The sequence below is a fragment of the Diaphorina citri genome, unplaced genomic scaffold, assembly GCF_000475195.1.
Source record: "Diaphorina citri unplaced genomic scaffold, Diaci psyllid genome assembly version 1.1 scaffold87, whole genome shotgun sequence".
NCBI classification, from domain to species: domain Eukaryota; kingdom Metazoa; phylum Arthropoda; class Insecta; order Hemiptera; family Psyllidae; genus Diaphorina; species Diaphorina citri.
In genome coordinates, this window is record NW_007377524.1 from 78,511 (window position 1) to 100,754 (window position 22,244).

Consider the following 22,244-nt stretch of genomic DNA (forward strand, 5'->3'; position numbering starts at 1 on the left):
AAGGGTTAAGCTGAATCATTTGTCACCTGATAGATATACAAAGGGTTAAGCTGAATCATTTGTCACCTGATAGATATACAAAGGGTTAAGCTGAATCATTTGTCACCTGATAGATATACAAAGGGTTAAGCTGAATCATTTGTCACCTGGTAGACAGAGGGTTAACCTGAATCATTCATCACCTGATAGACAAAGGGTTAAACTGAATCATTCGTCACCTGATAGACAGAGGGTTAAACTGAATCATTCGTCACCTGATAGACAAAGGGTTAAACAGAATCATTTGTCACCTGACAGACAGAGGGTTAAGCTGAATCATTTGTCATCTGACGGACAAAGGGTTAAGTTGAATCATTCGTCACCTGATAGATAGACAAAGGGTTAAGCTGAATCATTTGTCACCTTTTAGAAGCAGAATTTAGAACGGTTATGCAGTGTTTTAAAATTTTGAAAGTTTTTTCTCTAAATAATAGGTACCTGCCTAATGTCATAACTTTTTAAAAATAAATGAAAAAAAAAGGTTTGATAGAGGGAACTGTAACTGCTAAGGTCTTAATGTCCTGAAATTGAAGAGAGAAGTAAGAAAGGATAGGAGAAATCCAGCTGTTCCGAGAACGAACATTATCTCATCAGGATAAAAATCCGTCCTGGGTGGGAATTGAACCCACAGCCTAGCGCTTACAAGGTGCTACCAAAATTAAAAAAAAGCCTTTATTACTTTTTCTGGTTTTTCAGACTTTCTTTCTTTTACAAGTGATAGCATCACCCAGCATCTGGGTGGGGATTACTTTTTTCACAAATAACAAAGAAGAGTGGGGTGAATGCCTTGACAACCATAGGGGACAAAACACACCCTCAAAAACCAGATGCCAGAACGAGATGCTTAATAGTATACAGGAGGACCATACACTTGCACACCACCCTGTAATCAACTGTTCATCATGTACAAACACGTGTCTATAACACATTGCAAATATTTGTTGCTTATTCACTGAACTCATATACCTACCATTGCTTACTGACTTCGGTGTTAACCCCTCATGTACCCGTGTCACTCAACTCGCCACCTGTCGTTGTCTCGTGAAATATCAAACCATTGTCTTACTGCTGACTTAGCAGTTTAGCCTGAGGACACTCCGCGGTTGAAGCAAGGTCCTCAGTAGTCTTGGAAGTCAAGATCGCGAGACAGCCCTGGGGAACTACTAACTAAAGCCGTGTTAACGCATTTTATTATATGAATGTGACTTTTTGAGTCATCATACGAAATTTTTCTTTAGACTGGCAGCGGGTGTGGTGGCGCCATTACGTCCAAACTAGTCCAAAGAGAAATTTCGCATGATGACTCAAAAAACTTACATAATAAAATACGGCTCAACATGAACCTAAATCTGGGTATGACTTTAAGTAACTTAATTAACTAACATAAACCCAAATCTGAATAGGACATTAAGTGGAACAAAAAAGAAAACTTACTGGTAGGTCAGTGTTAGCGGGACGTGCCAGTAGTCCTACTTTGGGTGAATAGGAGAGCCTATCATCTGCGCCACTGTTTTATAGCACGTTAAACGCACCAGATCCAAATGGATCACTAAAGTTAAGTAACGTTTCGCGTGATTAATATCTGGATGGGCGACCATTTGAACAGTCTCATATTGCTGGCTTTTCCTGGTCCCACTGAGATTGGGTGAGGTTAACTTGAGGTGGGTAGCTTAACGCCGAATGAAGGGTAAAACCACAAGGACTATTGACACACCTAATCTTGATTCTGTAGGTACTATCAACCCCGCCGCAACCATCAACCCGTGCATAAAAAAATCTGGTGTGAACATCACATAGGGTTGGGACATCGAGACGAAAACATCGATGTTCGATACATCGATGTTTTTAAACTTCGATATACCCTAACATCACACGACTTTCCTTATCCTATTGAATGATCCTTATTTGAGTGTTCTTTTACCCTAACTTTTACAATATCTCTAACCGCTAACCGTTTTGTCACTATAGCTGAAAACTGCCAAAAAAACGGTCGAAATCTGTCCAAAAGCAGTCAAAATACCGCCAAGCGCAGCAACTATCTCAACCAAACGTTTTGTGTTGCATCCTTGTCACATTTGTGAACTACATACCAAATTTCAAGTCTCTAGCTTATACCATTCCCGAGATATTGTTAAATTACACCGAAAACCGCCAAAAAGCGGTAAAATGCCGCCAACACCGAAATTTTGTTTACAGACAGACACACAGACAGACAGACATACACACGGACCAATGGCTGAAACTTTGTATTTAGGCTCTAGGGACCTCAAAACGTGTTTTGGCACTAAAAACTGACCATCGAAATTTTGACCCGATTACATTACTTTCCTTTCTATAGGATAAGGAAAGTAAAAATACTCAACTCAATTTCTTCATTTTCTGCGAGGGTCGGTACTATGGTTAATGCTTCTATTCATTAGCATGGTTTGTTTATATTTTTCTCTTGGGTTGCGTCTAGACTAGGGTCGAGGATAGGGGCTCCCTTCTGGACGCCTACTTATGTGAACTGTGGACACCTTAGGTTAAAAACAGGTAGGTAAATAGGTACTGTATAGCTACGTATAGTCGTATACAGACCTAACCTAGTGAGAAAATAATTGTCTGCTATTAATTTATAAAAGAGAAAAACAAGATTTCACGTTAAAGTACAAATATCTATCATAATAGTACAGACTTTATTATTCAATTTAAAATCTCTTAATACATAATACACATAAGTAGGTAAATGACTTGAAAATATTATATTATCACAATAGAAGAATCCAAGAACAAAGAAATTAACCAACATTTCACATTCAAAATCAATAAAATATTAAGTTATAGTTTCTGAACTTGAGACTGGATGGGTTAATATTCTTATCCTTGAGGGACTCGTTAATGCTGGTGAGGTCAAGTGAAGGTGTTTCCTGGAAATTGGGAAATCGTTATGGTTTTTCACATTAATTCTACATTTTTTTGAAGATTTTAACTGTAAAGCTGTGTCCATACATGGTCGACGCCGTCCATCCAAGTGGTGAATCAATGTTGTCGAGGTAGTGTACGGCGTCGACTATGTGTGGGTGGATATATAGCTTTATCGTGTGTGTTATCCATGTCTTTTTCGTTTAAGCTCACAATATATGAGCTGACAATGCCGAAAAATTAAACCGGTCGTCATCAAAAACAACTGTAACGATCAAGATATCGTACCGAAAGCGAAGAAGGAAGGAAAACAAGATAGGAGAAAAAGCCGTTTCAAGAACGAACATTAGCTGTTTAAGACTTTAAGATATATAGTTCGCCCATGGGTGGCGAGCCGCAAACTTACTGGTAGGTCAGTGTTAGCGGGACGTGCCAGTAGTCCTACTTTGGGTGAATAGGAGAGCCTATCATCTGCGCCACTGTTTTCTTTCAACGAGGAAGCCTGAAGCTTCTGCTTTTTCTTCTTGATGGAATTGAGAACCGAGTCTGCACTGGATGAGTTCTCAGAGAGGCGCTTGCTCGAACCTCGGGAAGTGTTGTTGTACTCCTGCAAGTCAACGATACAAGGGAGTTATAAGATTAAAGTAGAGGACGCAACTGAATACAAATCAGTTAGACGAAATGTGGCATAGATTTAGATGAAATGTGGCATAGATTTAGATGAAATGTGGCATAGATTTTGGGATCAATCAGACCTTGGGAGAGAGAGTCTGGTATGAAATTTGATATAAATTCTTTGAAAAAAAAAAAGATGAGAGTTTCACCGCCGTTTTGTAACAATGAAACTGCTACATTCGACTCGTGTGGTGTGTGTCGTAGCATGCCCAACCCGTAGTATGCCTCTCATCAGATGGGCACATAAAGGATATTGCAGTACGTTTTGGAAGTCCTGAGAGAGTCAGGCTGAGACATTTTCTCTGAGTTCCAGAGTTAACTAAAATAGTAGTGTTGAGCACACTGAGAGCGACAAAACAAAAGTGAGAAATTAGGTCAGAGAAGTGAAAAAAAAAAAAAAAAAAAAAAAAAAAAAAAGGACTTTTACCTTTTTCCTTTTTTTATTTATTTACACACAACAGGGGAGACAGCCCTGGGGAACTACTAACTAAAGCCGTGTTAACGTATTTTATTATACTCGTACTTCAGTCAGTCAGTCAGTTACACGTTACACAAGGGGCTGTATCTATTTAGGATGAATGTGACTTTTTGAGTCATCATACGAAATTTATCTTTGGACTGGCAGTGGGTGTGGTGGCACCATTACGTCCAAACTAGTCCAAAGAGAAATTTCGCATGATGACTCAAAAAACTTACATAATAAAATACAGCTTAACATGAACCTAAATCAGGGTATGACTTTAAGTAAATAACTTAAACCCAAATCTGGATAGGACATTAAGTCGAACAAAAAAGAAACTTACTGGTAGGTCAGTGTTAGCGGGACGTGCCAGTAGTCCTACTTTGGGTGAATAGGAGAGCCTATCATCTGCGCCACTGTTTTCTTTCAACGAGGAAGCCTGAAGCTTCTGCTTTTTCTTCTTGATGGAATTGAGAACCGAGTCTGCACTGGATGAGTTCTCAGAGAGGCGCTTGCTCGAACCTCGGGAAGTGTTGTTGTACTCCTGCAAGTCAACGATACAAGGGAGTTATAAGATTAAAGTAGAGGACGCAACTGAATACAAATCAGTTGCGTGAAATGTGGCATAGATTTTGGGATCAATCAGACCTTGGGAGAGAGGGCCTGGTATGAAATTTGATAAAAATTCTTTGAAAAAAAAAGGAAAAAAAAAAGATGAGAGTTTCACCGCCGTTTTGTAGCAATGAAACTGCTACATTCGACTCGTGTGGTGTGTGTCGTAGCATGCCCATCCCGTAGTATGCCTCTCATCAGATGGGCACATAAAGGATATTGCAGTAAGTTTTAGAAGTCCTGAGGGAGTCAGGCTGAGACGTTTTCTCTGAGTTCCAGAGTTAGCTAAAACAGTAGTGTTGAGCACACTGAGAGCGACAAACAAAAGTGAGAAATTAAGTCAGAGAAGTAAAAAAAAACAATTAGGACTCTTACCTTCTTCACTGATTTGGGTTTAGGCTTGGGTTTTTCTGCTGCTACAGGTGTATTGGACTCCTCCTTGATCTTATTGAACAGAAGAAATTGTAGTAAGTTTTAGAAGTCCTGAGAGAGTCAGGCTGAGTTCCAGAGTTAACTAAAACAGTAGTGTTGAGCACACTGAGAGCGACAAACAAAAGTGAGAAATTAAGTCAGAAAAGTAAAAAAACAATTAGGACTCTTTCTTACCTTCTTCACTGATTTGGGTTTAGGCTTGGGTTTTTCTGCTGCTACAGGTGTATTGGACTCCTCCTTGATCTTATTGAACAGAGCATCTGCTTCATCCAGGAAAGGTTCAGGCTCATTTTCAACCTGATAAACAAGGGGTTAACAGTTCAAATTCAACTGAGTTGGCAAAGGGTTACGCTGAATCATTCGTCACCTGATAGACAAAGGGTTAAGCTGAATCATTCGTCATCTGACGGACAAAGGTTTAGGCTGAATCATTCGTCACCTGATAGACAAAGGGTTACGCTGAATCATTCGTCACCTGATAGACAAAGGGTTAAGCTGAATTATTCGTCACCTGATAGACAAAGGGTTAGGCTGAATCATTCGTCACCTGATAGACAAAGGGTTAAGCTGAATTATTCGTCACCTGACAGGCAAAGGGTTAAGTTGGATCATTTGTCACCTGATAGACAAAGGGTTAAGCTGAATCATTCGTCATCTGACGGACAAAGGGTTAAGCTGAATCATTCGTCACCTGATAGACAAAGGGTTAAGCTGAATCATTCGTCACCTGATAGACAAATCATTCGTCATCTGACGGACAAAGGGTTAAATTGAATCATTCGTCACCTGATAGGCAAAGGGTTAAAGTGAATCATTCGTCACCTGATAGACAAAGGGTTACGCTGAATCATTCGTCACCTGGTAGACGAAGGGTTAGGCTAAATCATTCGTCATCTGATAGACAAAGGGTTAAGCTGAATCATTCATCACCTAACAGACAAAGGGTTACGCTGAATCATTCGTCATCTGATGGAAAAAGGGTTAAGCTGAATCATTTGTCACCTGATAGACAAATGGTTAAACTGAATCATTCGTCACCTGACGGAAAAAGGGTTAAGCTGAATCATTTGTCACCTGATAGACAGAGGGTTAAACTAAATCATTCGTCATCTGATAGACAAAGGGTTAAGCTGAATCATTCATCACCTAAGAGACAAAGGGTTACGCTGAATCATTCGTCACCTGACAGACAGAGGGTTAAGCTGAATCATTCGTCACCTGGTAGACGAAGGGTTAGGCTGAATCATTCGTCATCTGACGGACATAGGGTTACGCTGAATCATTCGTCACCTGACAGACAAAGGTTTAAGCTGAATCATTCGTCACCTGGTAGACAGAGGTAAGGGGTTAACAGTTCAAATTCAACTGAATTGGCAAAGGGTTACGCTGAATCATTCGTCACCTGATAGACAAAGGGTTAAGCTGAATTATTCATCACCTGACAGGCAAAGGGTTAAGCCGGATCATTTGTCACCTGATAGACAAAGGGTTAAGCTGAATCATTTGTCACCTGGTAGACAGAGGGTTAACCTGAATCATTCATCACCTGATAGACAAAGGGTTAAACTGAATCATTCGTCACCTGATAGACAGAGGGTTAAACTGAATCATTTGTCACCTGATAGACAAAGGGTTAAACAGAATCATTCGTCACCTGACAGACAGAGGGTTAAGCTGAATCATTTGTCATCTGACGGACAAAGGGTTAAGTTGAATCATTCGTCACCTGATAGATAGACAAATGGTTAAGCTGAATCATTCGTCACCGGATAGATAGACAAAGGGTTAAGCTGAATCATTCGTCACCTGATAGATAGACAAAGGGTTAAGCTGAATCATTTGTCACCTGATAGATATACAAAGGGTTAAGCTGAATCATTTGTCACCTGATAGATATACGAAGGGTTAAGCTGAATCATTTGTCACCTGATAGATATACAAAGGGTTAAGCTGAATCATTTGTCACCTGGTAGACGAAGGGTTAGGCTGAATCATTCGTCATCTGACGGACAAAAGGTTAAGCTGAATCATTCGTCACCTGATAGACAGAGGGTTAAACTGAATCATTCTTCACCTGATAGACAAAGGGTTAAACAGAATCATTCGTCACCTGACAGACAGAGGGTTAAGCTGAATCATTTGTCATCTGATGGACAAAGGGTTAAGTTGAATCATTCGTCACCTGATAGATAGACAAAGGGTTAACCTGAATCATTTGTCACCTTTTAGAAGCAGAATTTAGAACGGTTATGCAATAAAGGTTTTAAGGTTTTTAAAAGATGAGTGTTTCACCGCCGTTTTTATTTCGTAGCGATGAAACAACTGCTACATTGGACGCTTGTGGTCTGTGTCGTAGAATCATTTGTCACCTGACAAACAAAGGGTTAAGCTGAATCATTCATCACCTGGTAGACAGAGGGTTAAGCTGAATCATTCGTCACCTGATAGACAAAGGGTTAAGCTGAATCATTCATCACCTGGTAGACAGAGGGTTAAGCTGAATCATTTGTCACCTGATAGACAAAGGGTTAAGCTGAATCGTTCATCACCTGATGGACAAAGGGTTAAACTGAATCATTTGTCACCTGATAGACAGAGGGTTAAGCTGAATCATTTGTCACCTGATAGACAAAGGGTTAAGCTGAATCATTCGTCACCTGATAGACAAAGGGTTAAACTGAATCATTTGTCACCTGATAGACAGAGGGTTAAGCTGAATCATTCGTCACCTGATAGACAAAGGGTTAAGCTGAATCATTCGTCACCTGATAGACAAAGGGTTTTAGAAGCAGTGTTTGCAAAATGTTTGCAATGTTTTAAAATTTTGAAAGTTTTTTCTCTAAATAATAGGTACCTGCCTAATGTCATATTTTCTTAAAAATAAATAAAAAAAAGTTTGATAGAGGGAACTGTAACTGCTAAGGTCTTAATGTCCTGAAATTGAAGAGAGAAGTAAGAAAGGATAGGAGAAAGCCAGCTGTTCCGAGAACGAACATTATCTCATCAGGATAAAAATCTGTCCTGGGTGGGAATTGAACCCGCAGCCTAGCGCTTACAAGGTGCTACCAAAATTTTTTAAAAAAAAGCCTTTATTAGTTTTTCTGGTTTTTCAGACTTTCTTTCTTTCACAGGTGATAGCTAACCCAGCATCTGGGTGGGGATAACTTTTTTCACAAATAACAAAGAAGAGTGGGGTGAATGCCTTGACAACCCTAGCGGACAAAACAAACACCCTCAAAAACCAGATGCCAGAACAAGATGCTACTCCTGAGTGACATCTTCAACATCTTGGCTTAAGAGAGAGGATGTAGATGCTGAGTGCAAAACTAATGTAGGGGAAAATGATGCAGATGTGGAGAAGTGTTTCAAAAAAAAAAAAAATATGACATCTTCAGCATCAGTGATGGTGGTGTTAAAAAATTTGCTGGCCTAATATTCACTGGCTTGTCATGTCAGTACCTGAGGCTTATCCCCCCCTTCCCCCAAAATTATAAAATTTAAAAAAAAAAAGAGGCCAAATAAATTACACTCTTTTTTTTCTACAAAACTTCAGAAGTCAAATCTTGTTAACACTGCAATTTCTAGAGCCTCATACAAAAATTGACAGTATAAGTATGTACCTACTAATGTTATTTTTCCAGAAATAAAGAGTAAGGCATTGGTAGGTAAAAGATGTTTAATGTTAAGTACTAAATGTTTTCTGCCCTACCCTTACTAAATGTTTCCTTCCAACTTAATCATTTTGTCACTTCTGTTTGGACCATAATGCCTTGGCTATGAATCCTTGGCAACTGCATGACTATCAAATAAAACTATGTAAGAATAACGATAATAAAAGTAATTCAAGGATCCATCTTACCTCATCATTTTCACCACGGTTGGCAATGTAATCCTCAATAGCAGCACAAGCCTCCTTGAATGAGACAGATTTGTTTGATTTGGTCTACTCCCTGTTAAGTCCCCCAGCCAGACCAATGAAATTTATAATAATAACTTACTACATTTTCATAAATATTAGGTAAGACCATAGTAGGAGAGGCAGGAGAATAAAAGTTCTGACTCATAGGAACATTCCTTAAGTTACTCTCTGAGTATCCTCCATTGAATACGGGATTCCTGAAGTGAATCCTGAAATAAATCATAGGTGAGTCATAAGTCAATGCTTGGTACTCGTAGACATCTACATTCAAAATTATTTTGTAAACACCTATAGGTTCGTACAAGCTTAACCCATCCTTTGGGGCTGTTCAGCCCCTACACCTAAGCCTCAGTTTGGGCTTTTTGTGTATTAGGTACCTACATTGAATATCACGGAACATGCTGCAATGGTTCAGCAAACTATAGACACTCACGCGGAGAAATTGTCTGAAGGAGGCCCCAAAAGGCCCGATTGAGTCCAAAATCCAATGCAAAAAATTCATTTATGGTTTATCATTGCGTGTCGAAATAAATGCAAAATCACCGAGCTAAATCTTACAACTCAATAGACCAAAGTGACTGCCTAAACCTAAATACTAGTCAACCTGACTATGACTGTACAAAGAAATTGTCACTCCGCGTGCGGAAAAATGGTCACACCCTCATTTCCTCATTTTAGCTTTTTCTCCCCAAGAAAGTGAGAAGTGTGAAATGTAATAAGTGACGTTTTCCATGGATCACTGGCCAGATATGTCATTCACTTACTTGGGTACAAGGTTGGCCACTCGTTTCCTGAGACACAAATGATAGACTGCAGATATGGAGAGCACCACTAGAATGAGACCAATAATGAACAGCACACCGAGGAAAGAGGAAAAAATGTTGAACCCGAGTTCAAACTTTTAGATTCTTATCAATACTCTCCCTCCCCCTTCTTTAGAGGTTTGTTAGAGGGAATACCTAAAGAAGGTCTCAATGTCCTGGAGTCGAAAAGAGAACGAGGACAGAATAGGAGTAATACAAAAGAGAAAATAAATGAATAGATACATACGAGGAAAGAGGAAACAATGTTGAACCCGAGTTCAAACTTTTAGATTTTTATCAATTCTCTCCCTCCCCCCTTCTTTAGAGGTTTGTTAGAGGGAATACCTAAAGAAGGTCTCAATGTCCTGGAGTCGAAAAGAGAACGAGGACAGAATATGAGAAATCTAGCTGTTCAGAGAACGATCCTTATCTGTTTGGGATAAAGTTCACCCCGTGCGGAATTCGAACCCGCAACCTAGCGCTTACAAGGCAGATGCGCTACCTTCCAAGCTAACTAGGCTGGCTTTAGTTTTTTTGCATGATATGAGGTTTTTGGTAATTTTGATTATAGGTACTCAAATATATTTTATCGGAATAGGAAAACACTCATTAAACATACCAACAGCTTTGCAAGACGTGTGGTCAGGTCGCAATAGGAACTCCGGCTGTACACAAGTACATTCATAGGATCCTCTCACATTAACACAGTTCTGTGCGCACATAGATTCGATAGCACACTCGTTGATATCTTGACAAAATCAAGCATACCATGTGTTGGAAATCCGAGTAAAAAGAGAGGACTTTGACTTTTCTATTTACAACATCGGTTTACAATAAAGGGAACATCGCTAGATTGTAGGTAACACGGACTGTAGGCCCAAGTGGTTAGGTTATAGGTAACATAGTCAGTCTAGAGTAGAGGTAGTTTGGGGTTGTCTTGTATCTCAGCATAATCAGTACCAGTAGAGGACTCTGAATGTCTCCTAGTATTCCAGAAGTCTTCTAGGTGCCAACATGAAACCATCGGCACAATGACATAGGGGACCACGGGGGGTTTCAGAACATGCTCCTGGGGGGGAGAAAATCAATAGATATAGAGAGGGAAACAGGATTGGTCCGGTCCAGTGGTTGCAAACTTGCTTGTCAAAGGCCCGTTCCCACGTGTTGTGAGATTCATCCGACTTTTTTTTATGTCCTGTAGACAATGTAATTTAAATGAGAGTGTACCCACTACACATGACACGAACAACAAGTGGGAACGGGCTTAACATAATGTTGTTGTTTTAGCGGCTTTAGCTTTCCCCGAATGGCGATAGCAGAATAAACATATCTTTTTGTATCTGCTATACACCGGGGTGACGGTCTCTAGCTCTAGCCATGTTAAAGTGGCCGGCTCGTCTTGAACCGCAGTCAACCATCGTGAGGACTTGTGCTTGGTCTTTAAAAGCAGAGAGAACCCTTTGAAGAACTGCCAGCTAGCTAGTCTGGTTAGGGGTTAGCTGTTCTTCTCCCTGTTTGCCTTAACACAATAGTTTGAACTTGTATTGTTCGATAGCAAACATTTCAACGGTGTTCTTGTGTTGACCCAGCACCTAAAGGGGAAGTATTTTGTCCCTTCTCCTTACATTAACCTCACGAAGCCCGAGTGTGCCCGGGAAAAGACAGCAGGACGTAGATTGCCCAGATGGTCACCCATCCGGACACTAACCACGCACAACGTTGCTTAACATTAGTGATTCTTTGGGAACTGGTGCGTTCAACGTGCTATCGACGCTGGTTCACCTCTGCTTTAACATACGCGGTATGCTAAATTTCATGACTAGACCCGGACTCGAACCACCAACCTCCACCTCACTTACCTTAATATTATTTATGAGGAATAATGAATGGGGATCAAGGTGAAGGCAACGTGTCCCCTTTCAATCACCCATATTAAGAGGTGGGGAGATGGGATCGCAATAGTTTGAGAAACACTGCCAATTCTGTTCCCCTGATAAATATGTTGCTATGTTCACGCTTATGATTAGTTCTTCAAATGTACGCTAGGGTTGCTTCAAGACAAATCTTGTGGCGCCAGTTTGAAATGTTATCAATAAGATTTATATGGCGCCAATTTGAAATTACTCACGTTCGTTTTAAGTAAACCAGCGGCGGTAGCACGTTAAACGCACCAGATCCAAATGGATCACTAAAGTTAAGTAACGTTTCGCGTGATTAATATGTATCTGGATGGGCGACCATTTGAACAGTCTCATATTGCTGGCTTTTCCTGGTCCCACTGAAGCTGGGTGAGGTGGGTAGCTTAACGCCGAATGAAGGGTAAAACCACAAGGACTATTGACATAATCTTGATTCTGTAGGTACTATCAACCCCGCCGCAACCATCAACCCGTGCATAAAAAAAATCTGGTGTGAACATCACACGACTTTCCTTATCCTATTGAATGATGCTTATTTGAGTGTTCTTTTACCCTAACTTTTACAATATCTCTAACCGTTTTGTCGTTATAGCTGAAAACCGCCAAAAAACGGTCGAAATCTGTCCAAAAGCAGTCAAAATACCGCCAAGCGCAGCAACTATCTCAACCAAACGTTTTGTGTTGCATCCTTGTCACATTTGTGAACTACATACCAAATTTCAAGTCTCTAGCTTATACCGTTCCCGAGATATTGTTAAATTACACCGAAAACCGCCAAAAAGCAGTAAAATGCCGCCAAGCGTTACACCGGTCTTCATCTGCATGCCAAATTTCAAGTCTCTCTACCGTTCTCGAGATATTTTGTTTACAGACAGACACACACACAGACAGACACACACACGGACCAATGGCTGAACTTTGTATTTAGGCTCTAGGGACCTCAAAACGTGTTTTGGCACTAAAAACTGACCATCGAAATTTTGACCCGATTACATTACTTTCCTTTCTATATAAGCAAAGTAAAAATACTCAACTCAATTTCTTCATTTTCAGCGAGGGTCGGTACTATGGTTAATGCTTCTATTCATTAGCATGGTTTGTTTATATTTTTCTCTTGGGTTGCGTCTAGACTAGGGTCGAGGATAGGGGCTCCCTTCTGAACGCCTACTTATGTGAACTGTGGACACCTTAGGTTAAAAACAGGTAGGTAATAGGTACTGTATAGCTACGTATAGTCGCATACAGACCTAACCTAGTGAGAAAATAATTGTCTGCTATTAATTTAAGAGAAAAACAAGATTTCACGTTAAAGTACAAATATCTATCATAATAGTAGGTACCTACAGACTTTATTATACAATTTAAAATCTCTTAATACATAATACACATAAGTAGGTAAATGACTTGAAAATAATATATTATCACAATAGAAGAATCCAAGAACAAAGAAATTAACCAACATTTCACATTCAAAATCAATAAAATATTAAGTTAGTAGTTTCTTTCAAATTATTCCTGAAACTTTCTACAAAGTTATTGAAGGGATTCCAAACCAGGAGAGTCACAACAAAGGTAATATTGAATAACATCTTGGACTACAATAGTTATCAATACAGGTACATATGTAGCTTTCATATCTAGACATAGACATTTTGAATAACGTCTTAATCAGAACAGAAATAAAGGTAATATTTTAGACCATCATCACATATTGTCTACAAATTCGGGACTATGAAGAAAGTCCTACGACAAAATCATCTACAGACATAGACATTTTGAATAACGTCTTTATCAGAACAGAAATAAAGGTAATATTTTAGACCATCATCACATATTGTCTACAAATTCGGGACTATGAAGAAAGTCCTACCACAAAATCAAGCATCCCATGTGTTGGAAATCCGAATAATAAGAGAGGACTTTGACTTTTCTATTTACAACATCGGTTTACAATAAAGGGAACATCGCTAGATTATAGGTAATATCTTGAACTTAGATTGTAGGTAACACGGACTGTAGGCCCAAGTGGTTAGGTTATAGGTAACATGGTCAGTCTAGAGGAGAGGTAGTTTGGGGTTGTCTTGTATCTCAGCATAATCAGTACCAGTAGAGGACTCTGAATGTCTCCTAGTATTCCAGAAATCTTCTTCTCCATGTTTGATACTCATCTCATTCGCATACTTGATCTGAACAGGAGGGACTGGCTCTACCTGTAATACGTACAATACATAGACTGAAGTTATTCAAATTAGACATCCTTTGTGCCCTAATAAAAACCACTTGGTTGGTAGCGTATCTGCCTTGTAAGTACTAGGTCGCGGGTTCGATTACCGTCCGGAAAATGTTCGTTCTCGGAACGGCTGGCTTTCTCTTATCCTGTCTTCCTTCACTGTTCGATTTCGGGACGATACAACCTTAGCAGTTACAGTTCCCTCTGTCAAACGTCTTAAAAAAAGACTATCCTTTGTGCTTTAATAAAACCACTCGTAAGTATCCCATGATCTTCTTTTTCTTCGCCTTTTCCCGAGTTCGGACGGGGTCGGCATTTTCTACCAGCCTCTCAATCAGCCCTTGTTAGGGCGATTGATTTGGGCTAATATGTGGTTCTGGCTACAAAAAAAAAAAAAAAAAAAAAAAAAAAAAATGGACCCCCAGGGGGTGCCCCCCCCCCCCACCCCTTTTCTTTTTTTTTAAAAAAAAACATTGGATCCCCATTGCACTCAGCCTTTGCATATTCTTTAGCAAGGGAAATTCAGGCTGGTATAATCCCTGTTTAAAGTCCCCTAGCCAGACTAAGCTGGTCTACTCCCTGTTAAGTCCCCCGGCCAGACCAATGAAATTTACAATAATAACTTACTACATTTTCATAAATATTAGGTAAGACCATAGTAGGAGAGGTAGGAGAATAGAAGTTCTGACTCATAGGAACATTCCTTAAGTTACTCTCTGAGTATCCTCCATTGAATACGGGATTCCTGAAGTGAATCCTGAAATAAATCATAGGTGAGTCTTAAGTCAATGCTTGGTACTCGTAGACATCTGCATTCAGAATCATTTTGAAAACACCTAAACATTGAATTGAATATCACGGAACATGCTGCAATGGTTCAGCAAACTATAGAACTCACGCGGAGAAATTGTCTGAAGGGGGCCCCAAAAGGCCCGATTGAGTCCAAAATCCAATGCAAAAAAATCATTTATGGTTTATCATTGCGTGTCAAAATAAATGCAAAATCACCGAGCTAAAACTTACAACTCAATAGACCAAAGTGCCTGCCTAAACCTAAATACTAGTCAACCTGACTATGACTGTACAAAGAAATTGTCACTCCGCGTGCGCAAAAATGGTCGCACCCTCATTTTAGCTTTTTCTCCCCAAGAAAGTGAGAAGTGTGAAATGTAATAAGTGACGTTTTCCATAGATCACTGGCCAGATATGTCATTCACTTACTTGGGTACTAGGTTTGCCACTCGTTTCCTGAGACACAAATGATAGACTGCAGATATGGAGAGCACCACTAGAATGAGACCAATAATAAACAGCACACCCACACCAGAACCTGATGACATATCCTCTCCCTCCACCTGGGTATGGTTCTGGAATATGGCAGGGTTCCTTAACATCGGAATTGTCACTCCGCGTGCGGAAAAATGGTCGTACCCTCATTTTAGCTTTTTCTCCCCAAGAAAGTGAGAAGTGTGAAATGTAATAAGTGACGTTTTCCATGGATTACTGGCCAGATATACATATATATGTCATTCACTTACTTGGGTACTAGGTTGGCCACTCGTTTCCTGAGACACAAATGATAGACTGCAGATATGGAGAGCACCACTAGAATGAGACCAATAATGAACAGCACACCCACACCAGAACCTGATGACATATCCTCTCCCTCCACCTGGGTATGGTTCTGGAATATGGCAGGGTTCCTTAACATCGGCCTAGTTAGTTTGGAGGGATGGCAAGCCTGCCTTGTAAGTGCTAAGTCTGCCTCGATTTTTGACCGAGGCGGACTTTATCCTAAACAGATAATGTTCATTCTCGGAACGGCTGGCTTTCTCCTATTATTAAATATTACCTTCAAATGATACAATGGATACACGTTCCTATCCTGTCGATGATCTTCTCTCTTCAATTTCGGGACGATAAGACCTCCATAGTTACAGAGTTACCTTAACATCGGATCCTGCGGGCATACATATAAGTAGGAAATTATGGTCATAGGTTTTTTTTTTACACAAGGGTCTGAAGACAAAATTCGAGTTTTGTGTAAAACAGCTTTAAAGCCAGCCTAGTTAGTTTGGAGGGATGGCAAGCCTGCCTTGTAAGTGCTAAGTCTGCCTCGATATTTGACCGGGGTAAACTTTATCCTAAACAGATAAAGTTCGTTCTCGGAACGACTGGCTTTCTCCTATTATTAAATATTACCTTCATATGATACAATGGATACACGTTCCTATCCTGTCGATGATCTTCTCTCTTCAATTTCGGGACGATAAGACCTCCATAGTTACAGAGTTACCTCTATCAAAACTCTTTTAAAAATAAAACAAATACTTCGTTTTCCTGCTGAAAAGTCAGCAAAATGATTTTTAGGCAGGGTTATTTAAGCGCTGACACAGTAACTTAATTACCTAATCTTCTCTTCAATTTCGGGACGATAAGACCTCCATAGTTACAGTTACCTCTATCAAAACTCTTTTAAAAATAAAACAAATACTTCGTTTTCCTGCTGAAAAGTCAGCAAAATGATTTTTGGGCAGGGTTCTTTAAGCGCTGACACAGTAACTTAATTACCTAATCTATATTCTTCGTCTTTTCCCGTGTTCAGACGGGGTCGGCGTTTTTCGTCAGCCTGTCAATCAGTCCTAGGGTGATTGCTTCGGGCTGACATTTGGTTTTTTAATCACCTAATCTATATTCTTCGCCTTATCCCGTGTTCAGACGGGGTCGGCGTTTTTCGTCAGCCTGTCAATCAGTCCTAGGGTGATTGCTTCGGGCTGACATTTGGTTTTGGCTACAAATATTTTACGAGTGGATGCCCCGCTTACCTCTATATTAACTCCACAGTACTGATTGCCGCTGACTTTACTACCATCAGGACATATACACACGGGCCCTGTAGAACTTTCTAAACACATATGACTACAGGAGAAGTTGGTACACTTGTTTACCTAATCTATATTCTTCGCCTTATCTCGTGTTCAGACGGGGTCGGCGTTTTTCGTCAGCCTCTCAATCAGTCCTAGGGTGATTGCTTCGGGCTGACATTTGGTTTTGGCTGCAAATATTTTACGAGTGGATGCCCAGCTTACCTCTATATTAACTCCACAGTACTGATTACCGGTGACTTTACTACCATCAGGACATATACACACGGGCCCTGTAGAACTTTCTAAACACATATGACTACAGGAGAAGTTGGTACACTTGTTAGGACCTGGAATCACCAAACAAATAGCACTCGTAAGTTAATGATACCTACCTATCTTGGGCAGTTTAGATAGGTACCTACAGTATTAAAAAAAAAAAAAAATATATCACTCCAGTCTGAACTTCGTAGCAATGAACCAACTGCTACATTAAACTCGTGTCGTCTGTGTCGTAGCATGCCTATAACCCATCCCGGATTTTGCCTCTCGTCAGATGAATGAAAAGAAACAATAGTGTCCAATTTGGTGTCGTGTTAACACAAGAACACCTGAAAGCAAATGCATAGGTTGGGTTAAGCTTATACGAACTCTTTACTTACCCATTCTCTGTCTAGACAATTGTGATATGGTGAAATGAGTGACAGGGTTGGCCACATGTATATCCAGCTGCTCACAAGACCCCTGTAGATTCCCATAGAGGTGGCACTTGATGAATGGCGCACCCTGTATGATGGGCGTCACGTAATATAGGATATCCTCGAACAGGTGCAACTGAAGTGCGGGGACCTGGGAATTAAAGATTTTTTCATTATTATTATTTATTTATTTTAAGAGGTTTGATATAGGAACTGTAACTACAGAGGTCTTATCGTCCCGAAATCGAACAGAGAAGGAAGACAGGATAGGAGAAAGCCAGCCGTTCCGAGAACGAATATAATCTATTTAGGATAAAGTTCGTTCCGGGCAGGAATCGAACCCGCGACCTCGCGCTTACAGGGGTATTACCCTCCAAACTGGTCCGCTTGACTTGAAAGTTAGCACACTGTATGTACCTACATATCTTCGATGATAATAGGAAGTCCTATCAGAAAATTTGGAAGATTAGTAGATAATTAATTAATTTAAAACCATTTTTTTTAATCTGTTTCTACTTTTTTCACACCAGTAATACTCACCTTGGTATCTAGTATCCTCTTCCTATAAGCTCCATCCATTTGAGTCTGTTCTATTAGTTTCTTAGCCGAGTCTGTCCAGTACAGATGTCGCTTGATGTCATTAATAGCGATTGAGGTCACATGGGATACGCTACCTTCTACTATTGTCGTCACATTACTACCGGAGAGGTCACTACGCTTGATGACACCTACTGGTGCGTCCCACATCAGCCAGGAGGTTTCCGCCCAGAATAAATACCTGGGGGGGGATGAGGGAGTGAAGTGTGAGCGTGATGAATAGATTTCATTAGTTTGTGTGTTTTCTTGTCCAATCAGATTGGTCGCTTGAACCAGTTTCTACCCGCTTCTTTGGCGCCTGTTTATTTATTTTATTTTATTTTTTTTTTTTTAGCGATGAAACAAAATGCTACATTAGACTCGTGTAGTCTGTGACATAGCATACCCACCCCGTAGTATGCCTCTCATGAGATGGGCGATAAGAGACATAATAATTCCCACATAGGTGCTGGGCTGCTGGGTCAATATGAGAACACCAGAAACCAACCTGTTGGATTATGTACCTATTTGCAATCGAAATACGAGTGCAAATTTGCAAAGGCCGGGATAGAACCCAGGACCTTCTGCATGGCAAGCAAAGCGCGTTACCACTGTGGGCTAACCAAGCCAGTGGCTTATTCGTAGATTCGTACAAGCTTAAACCCATCTTTTGGGGTTGTTTGCCCCTACACCTAACCCTTGGGGGGGACTTTTTGTGTGATGCCAGGGGCTAAAACTCACCCATTGATAGGATCTACAGAGAGGGCAGAGATATGAATATTATCCAGTGAAGAGTACACCCTGATTATGTACCTATTTGCAATCGAAATACGAGTGCAAATTTGGAAAGGCCGGGATAGAACCCAGGACCTTCTGCATGGCAAGCAAAGCGCGCTACCACGGTGGGCTGCCCAAGCCAGTGGCTTATTCGTAGATTCGTACAAGCTTAAACCCATCTTTTGGGGTTGTTTGCCCCTACACCTAAGTCTCGGGGTGGACTTTTCGTGTGATGCCAGGGGCTAAAACTCACCCATTGATAGGATCTACAGAGAGGGCAGAGATATGAATATTATCCAGTGAAGAGTACACCCTAACGCACACATGTCGTTCCATGTGACACGCCATGATCTTCCTCTCTGACTCTACAATATACACTAGGTTACGAATCCAATCTAATGCGAGCCGCTCAGGACGACTAAGGCCGGAAATGTAGAGGCGACGTGATAGAGTTTTCATGTTGAACTGAGTGACCATGCCTGACTCTGCAGACGACCAATAGACCAGCCCTGGAAATAAACATAAAATAAAGGGTCAGATATAAAGTCGCTTAAAAAATGCCTATTGAACTTTATTTTTTCAAAATGGTCGATGAGTATCTTCCTCTCTGACTCTACAATATATACTAGGTTACGGATCCAATCTAATGCGAGCCGCTCAGGGCGACTAAGGCCGGAGATGTAGAGGCGACGTGATAGAGTTTTCATGTTGAACTGAGTGACCATGCCTGACTCTGCAGACGACCAATAGACCAGTCCTGGAAATAAACATAAAATAAAGGGTCAGATATAAAGTCGCTTAAAAAATGCCTATTGAACTTTATTTTTTCAAAATGGTCGATGAGAAGACTTTTTGGAATTCCGGATGAAAATACTTACGGCCCTAAAACAGTTTAACAGAATCCTAAAGATAACCGATTTGGAAATACTTCTTCTCCTTGTCCCCTTCCTACTATCCTATCTTTAGTTGGGTGGAAGAGCTCAGTGCGTTAGAATTTTGAAATAAAACCTCGTTTCACTCGGAGGAAAAATCTTGGACTTCTTAGAAGAAACTTACTATGTTACTAACCTTTTCTAATATCAATGTCAAGACCTTTAACCTGAACTCCAGGATATTCAAACATGATCTTGAGATGAGAGGAAGATACTTTGCGAAGCTGATCATTCATTGTGTATAGAACTTCCATAGGAGGTCCTGCAATACAAAAGAGAAAATAAATCTTATATTATAAGAACAAGATCCATTCACAGTTCACAGTTCACATTTCATAGTTCACACACTGATCGCTCTATCTCGAGAATACACAATGCTTAGGGTTCTCATCTGAGCCATCCATACAGTCGTTAGATTTATCACATAGGAAATGACGTCCAATGCATTCGCCTGAATCACACTGGAAATCAAACTCTGGAAGGAGATACAGGGAATTAGAATTAGTTTAACTATCAAATTGAGTATCTGTCTATGTGCCAACCTAGTTAGCTTGGTTGGTAGCCGGTCTGCCTTGTAAGCGCTAGGTTGCGGGTTCGATTCTCACCCGGGGCGGAGTTTATCCTAAACAGATAAGGTTCGATCTGTTCTGGATAAAGTCCGCCCCAGGTGGGAATCCAAACAGCGATCTAGCGTTTACGAGGCAGAAGTGCTATCGTCCAAACCAACTAGACACTAGACTGACTAACTAAAAAAAATGGTCAGATTGAAACATAGTTAGTTCTCTTACCTCCAGAGCACGTCTTGACCGTGTTATTACAATGGAACTCATCAGATTTATCCTCACAATCAAACTCATTGTTACATCTGAGCGTTAGATCAATACATCGCTCCCCGTTCATACAGGGGAAGTGAAGTTCAGAACAATTCAGATGTGCTGAGGGCGTGCACGATGCTTGCTCGTCTTCTCCACCGACACAATCATTGTGCCCGTTGCAAACCTGAGAATGAAATGTATAGGTTGAACGCACTAGTTCACAGTTTTGAAGTTGGCAGTAATGTAAGAACGTCTTTGATTTGACGGTTTTGAAGTTAGTACGCACGTAGAACGTCTTTGATTTTCAATTTTGCAACGTTTCAAGTGGTTAGTATCCGGGTGGGTGACCATCGGGGCTATCGCGTGCTGCTGGTTTTCCCCGACGCCACTCAGACTGGGTGAGGAAATAGATAGCTTGTGGCCGAGGGTAAAACCCACGTCACTTAAAACCTTTTAAGAGCCCGTTCCCACTTGTTCGAGAAAAAATCGTGTCGTGTGTAGTGGGAACACTCTCATTCAAATTATACTGTCTACAGGTCTACAGGACATTCGGAAAAAATCGGGTGAAACTCACGACAAGTAGGAACTGACTCTAACAATGTTATATAGTAACATTAAACCTCTATTTAAAAAAGAAAAAAATGGAATGTAATGGAATAAAGATTTGGTATGAGTAGTTTCATACATACCAGATGAAGTGCTATACATTGACCATTATGACATTGGAACTGTTTCTCATTGGAACACTTGGGCAGATCTTCACATGTTAAACCATTAGCATTGAGGATTTTACCAGCAGGACATGCGCATACCTGAGATATGAAACGAGGAGATTTAGTATTTAGTGGATGGGGGTAAGTTAATCAACAACGCTAACCCCATTTTCAGAAAGTTAAAATATTACCTAGGTATACCAACTTTAATTTCAGTGAAATTTAACTACCTTGCTTCATAAGTAGATCACCGAGAATTCATAAAACACTGGAAACAGAACATCATTACATTCATTACTCATTTCAGCAAAAGTTACCACCCCTAAACTGTTGGTGCACAAAGTTACCGACTCTTTGGTAACGTGCTTATTTCAGGGTTTCGTAATTTTGTTTATTACCAACCTCCACCTCACTTACCGTCACAATCTATGGTAGAGCATCCAGTGTTGCAACGTCCACCTTCATCTGTACCATCCATACAGTCAGGGTGTTTATCACACACTTGTGAATATCTTAGACACTGACCATTCTCACAGGAAAACTCGGAACATGGCAACACTGTAAACAATACATAAGTTATACATATTATTACATATTTAACTTTATTATTTTCTTTTCAAGAGGTTTGTCAGAGAGAGATTCGTAGAAGCTTGACATCCTTTAGGGCTGTTTGCCCCTACAACTAGGCTCGGGGAGTTTTTGCATGATTGATAGAGGGAACTATAACAGCAGAGATCTTATCGTACCAAAATCAAAGAGCAAAGGAGGACAAGATAGGAGAAAGTCACTCACCATCTCTAGACCGTGGTGCAGTGTACCTCTGAGTACAGAGTACCATACAAAGTCATATTACATATTTAACTTTATTATTTTCTTTTC

At 40.4% G+C, this 22,244-nt stretch overlaps 2 protein-coding genes across 2 annotated transcripts in view; both read right to left on the bottom strand.

Moving 5' to 3' along the window:
• Nucleotides 1-10,563, bottom strand: part of LOC103524084 (putative oxidoreductase GLYR1 homolog) — a gene marked incomplete at its 3' end in the record, with an annotated part of 24,585 nt that extends 14,022 nt beyond the window's left edge. The window contains 7 exon segments of the mRNA XM_026833259.1: nt 4,419-4,619; nt 5,063-5,131; nt 5,363-5,416; nt 8,979-9,062; nt 9,145-9,247; nt 9,803-9,869; nt 10,461-10,563. Coding sequence (XP_026689060.1) covers nt 4,419-4,619; nt 5,063-5,131; nt 5,363-5,416; nt 8,979-9,062; nt 9,145-9,247; nt 9,803-9,869; nt 10,461-10,563 — 681 coding nt within the window.
• Nucleotides 10,564-13,676: 3,113 nt separating this feature from the next.
• The window catches only part of LOC103524089 (vitellogenin receptor), a 38,847-nt gene continuing 30,279 nt past the window's right edge, over nt 13,677-22,244 (bottom strand). Inside the window, exons 26-39 of the mRNA XM_026833263.1 lie at nt 21,783-21,923; nt 21,617-21,633; nt 21,342-21,464; nt 20,626-20,836; nt 20,235-20,312; nt 19,974-20,099; nt 19,159-19,414; nt 18,093-18,330; nt 17,517-17,703; nt 17,080-17,204; nt 15,937-15,950; nt 15,212-15,376; nt 14,618-14,747; nt 13,677-13,970 (exon numbers count right to left, since the gene is read on the bottom strand). Of these exons, the coding sequence (XP_026689064.1) occupies nt 13,815-13,970; nt 14,618-14,747; nt 15,212-15,376; nt 15,937-15,950; nt 17,080-17,204; nt 17,517-17,703; nt 18,093-18,330; nt 19,159-19,414; nt 19,974-20,099; nt 20,235-20,312; nt 20,626-20,836; nt 21,342-21,464; nt 21,617-21,633; nt 21,783-21,923 (1,967 nt within the window). The 3' untranslated portion in view covers nt 13,677-13,814. The remainder of the gene's footprint in view (nt 13,971-14,617; nt 14,748-15,211; nt 15,377-15,936; nt 15,951-17,079; nt 17,205-17,516; nt 17,704-18,092; nt 18,331-19,158; nt 19,415-19,973; nt 20,100-20,234; nt 20,313-20,625; nt 20,837-21,341; nt 21,465-21,616; nt 21,634-21,782; nt 21,924-22,244) is intronic.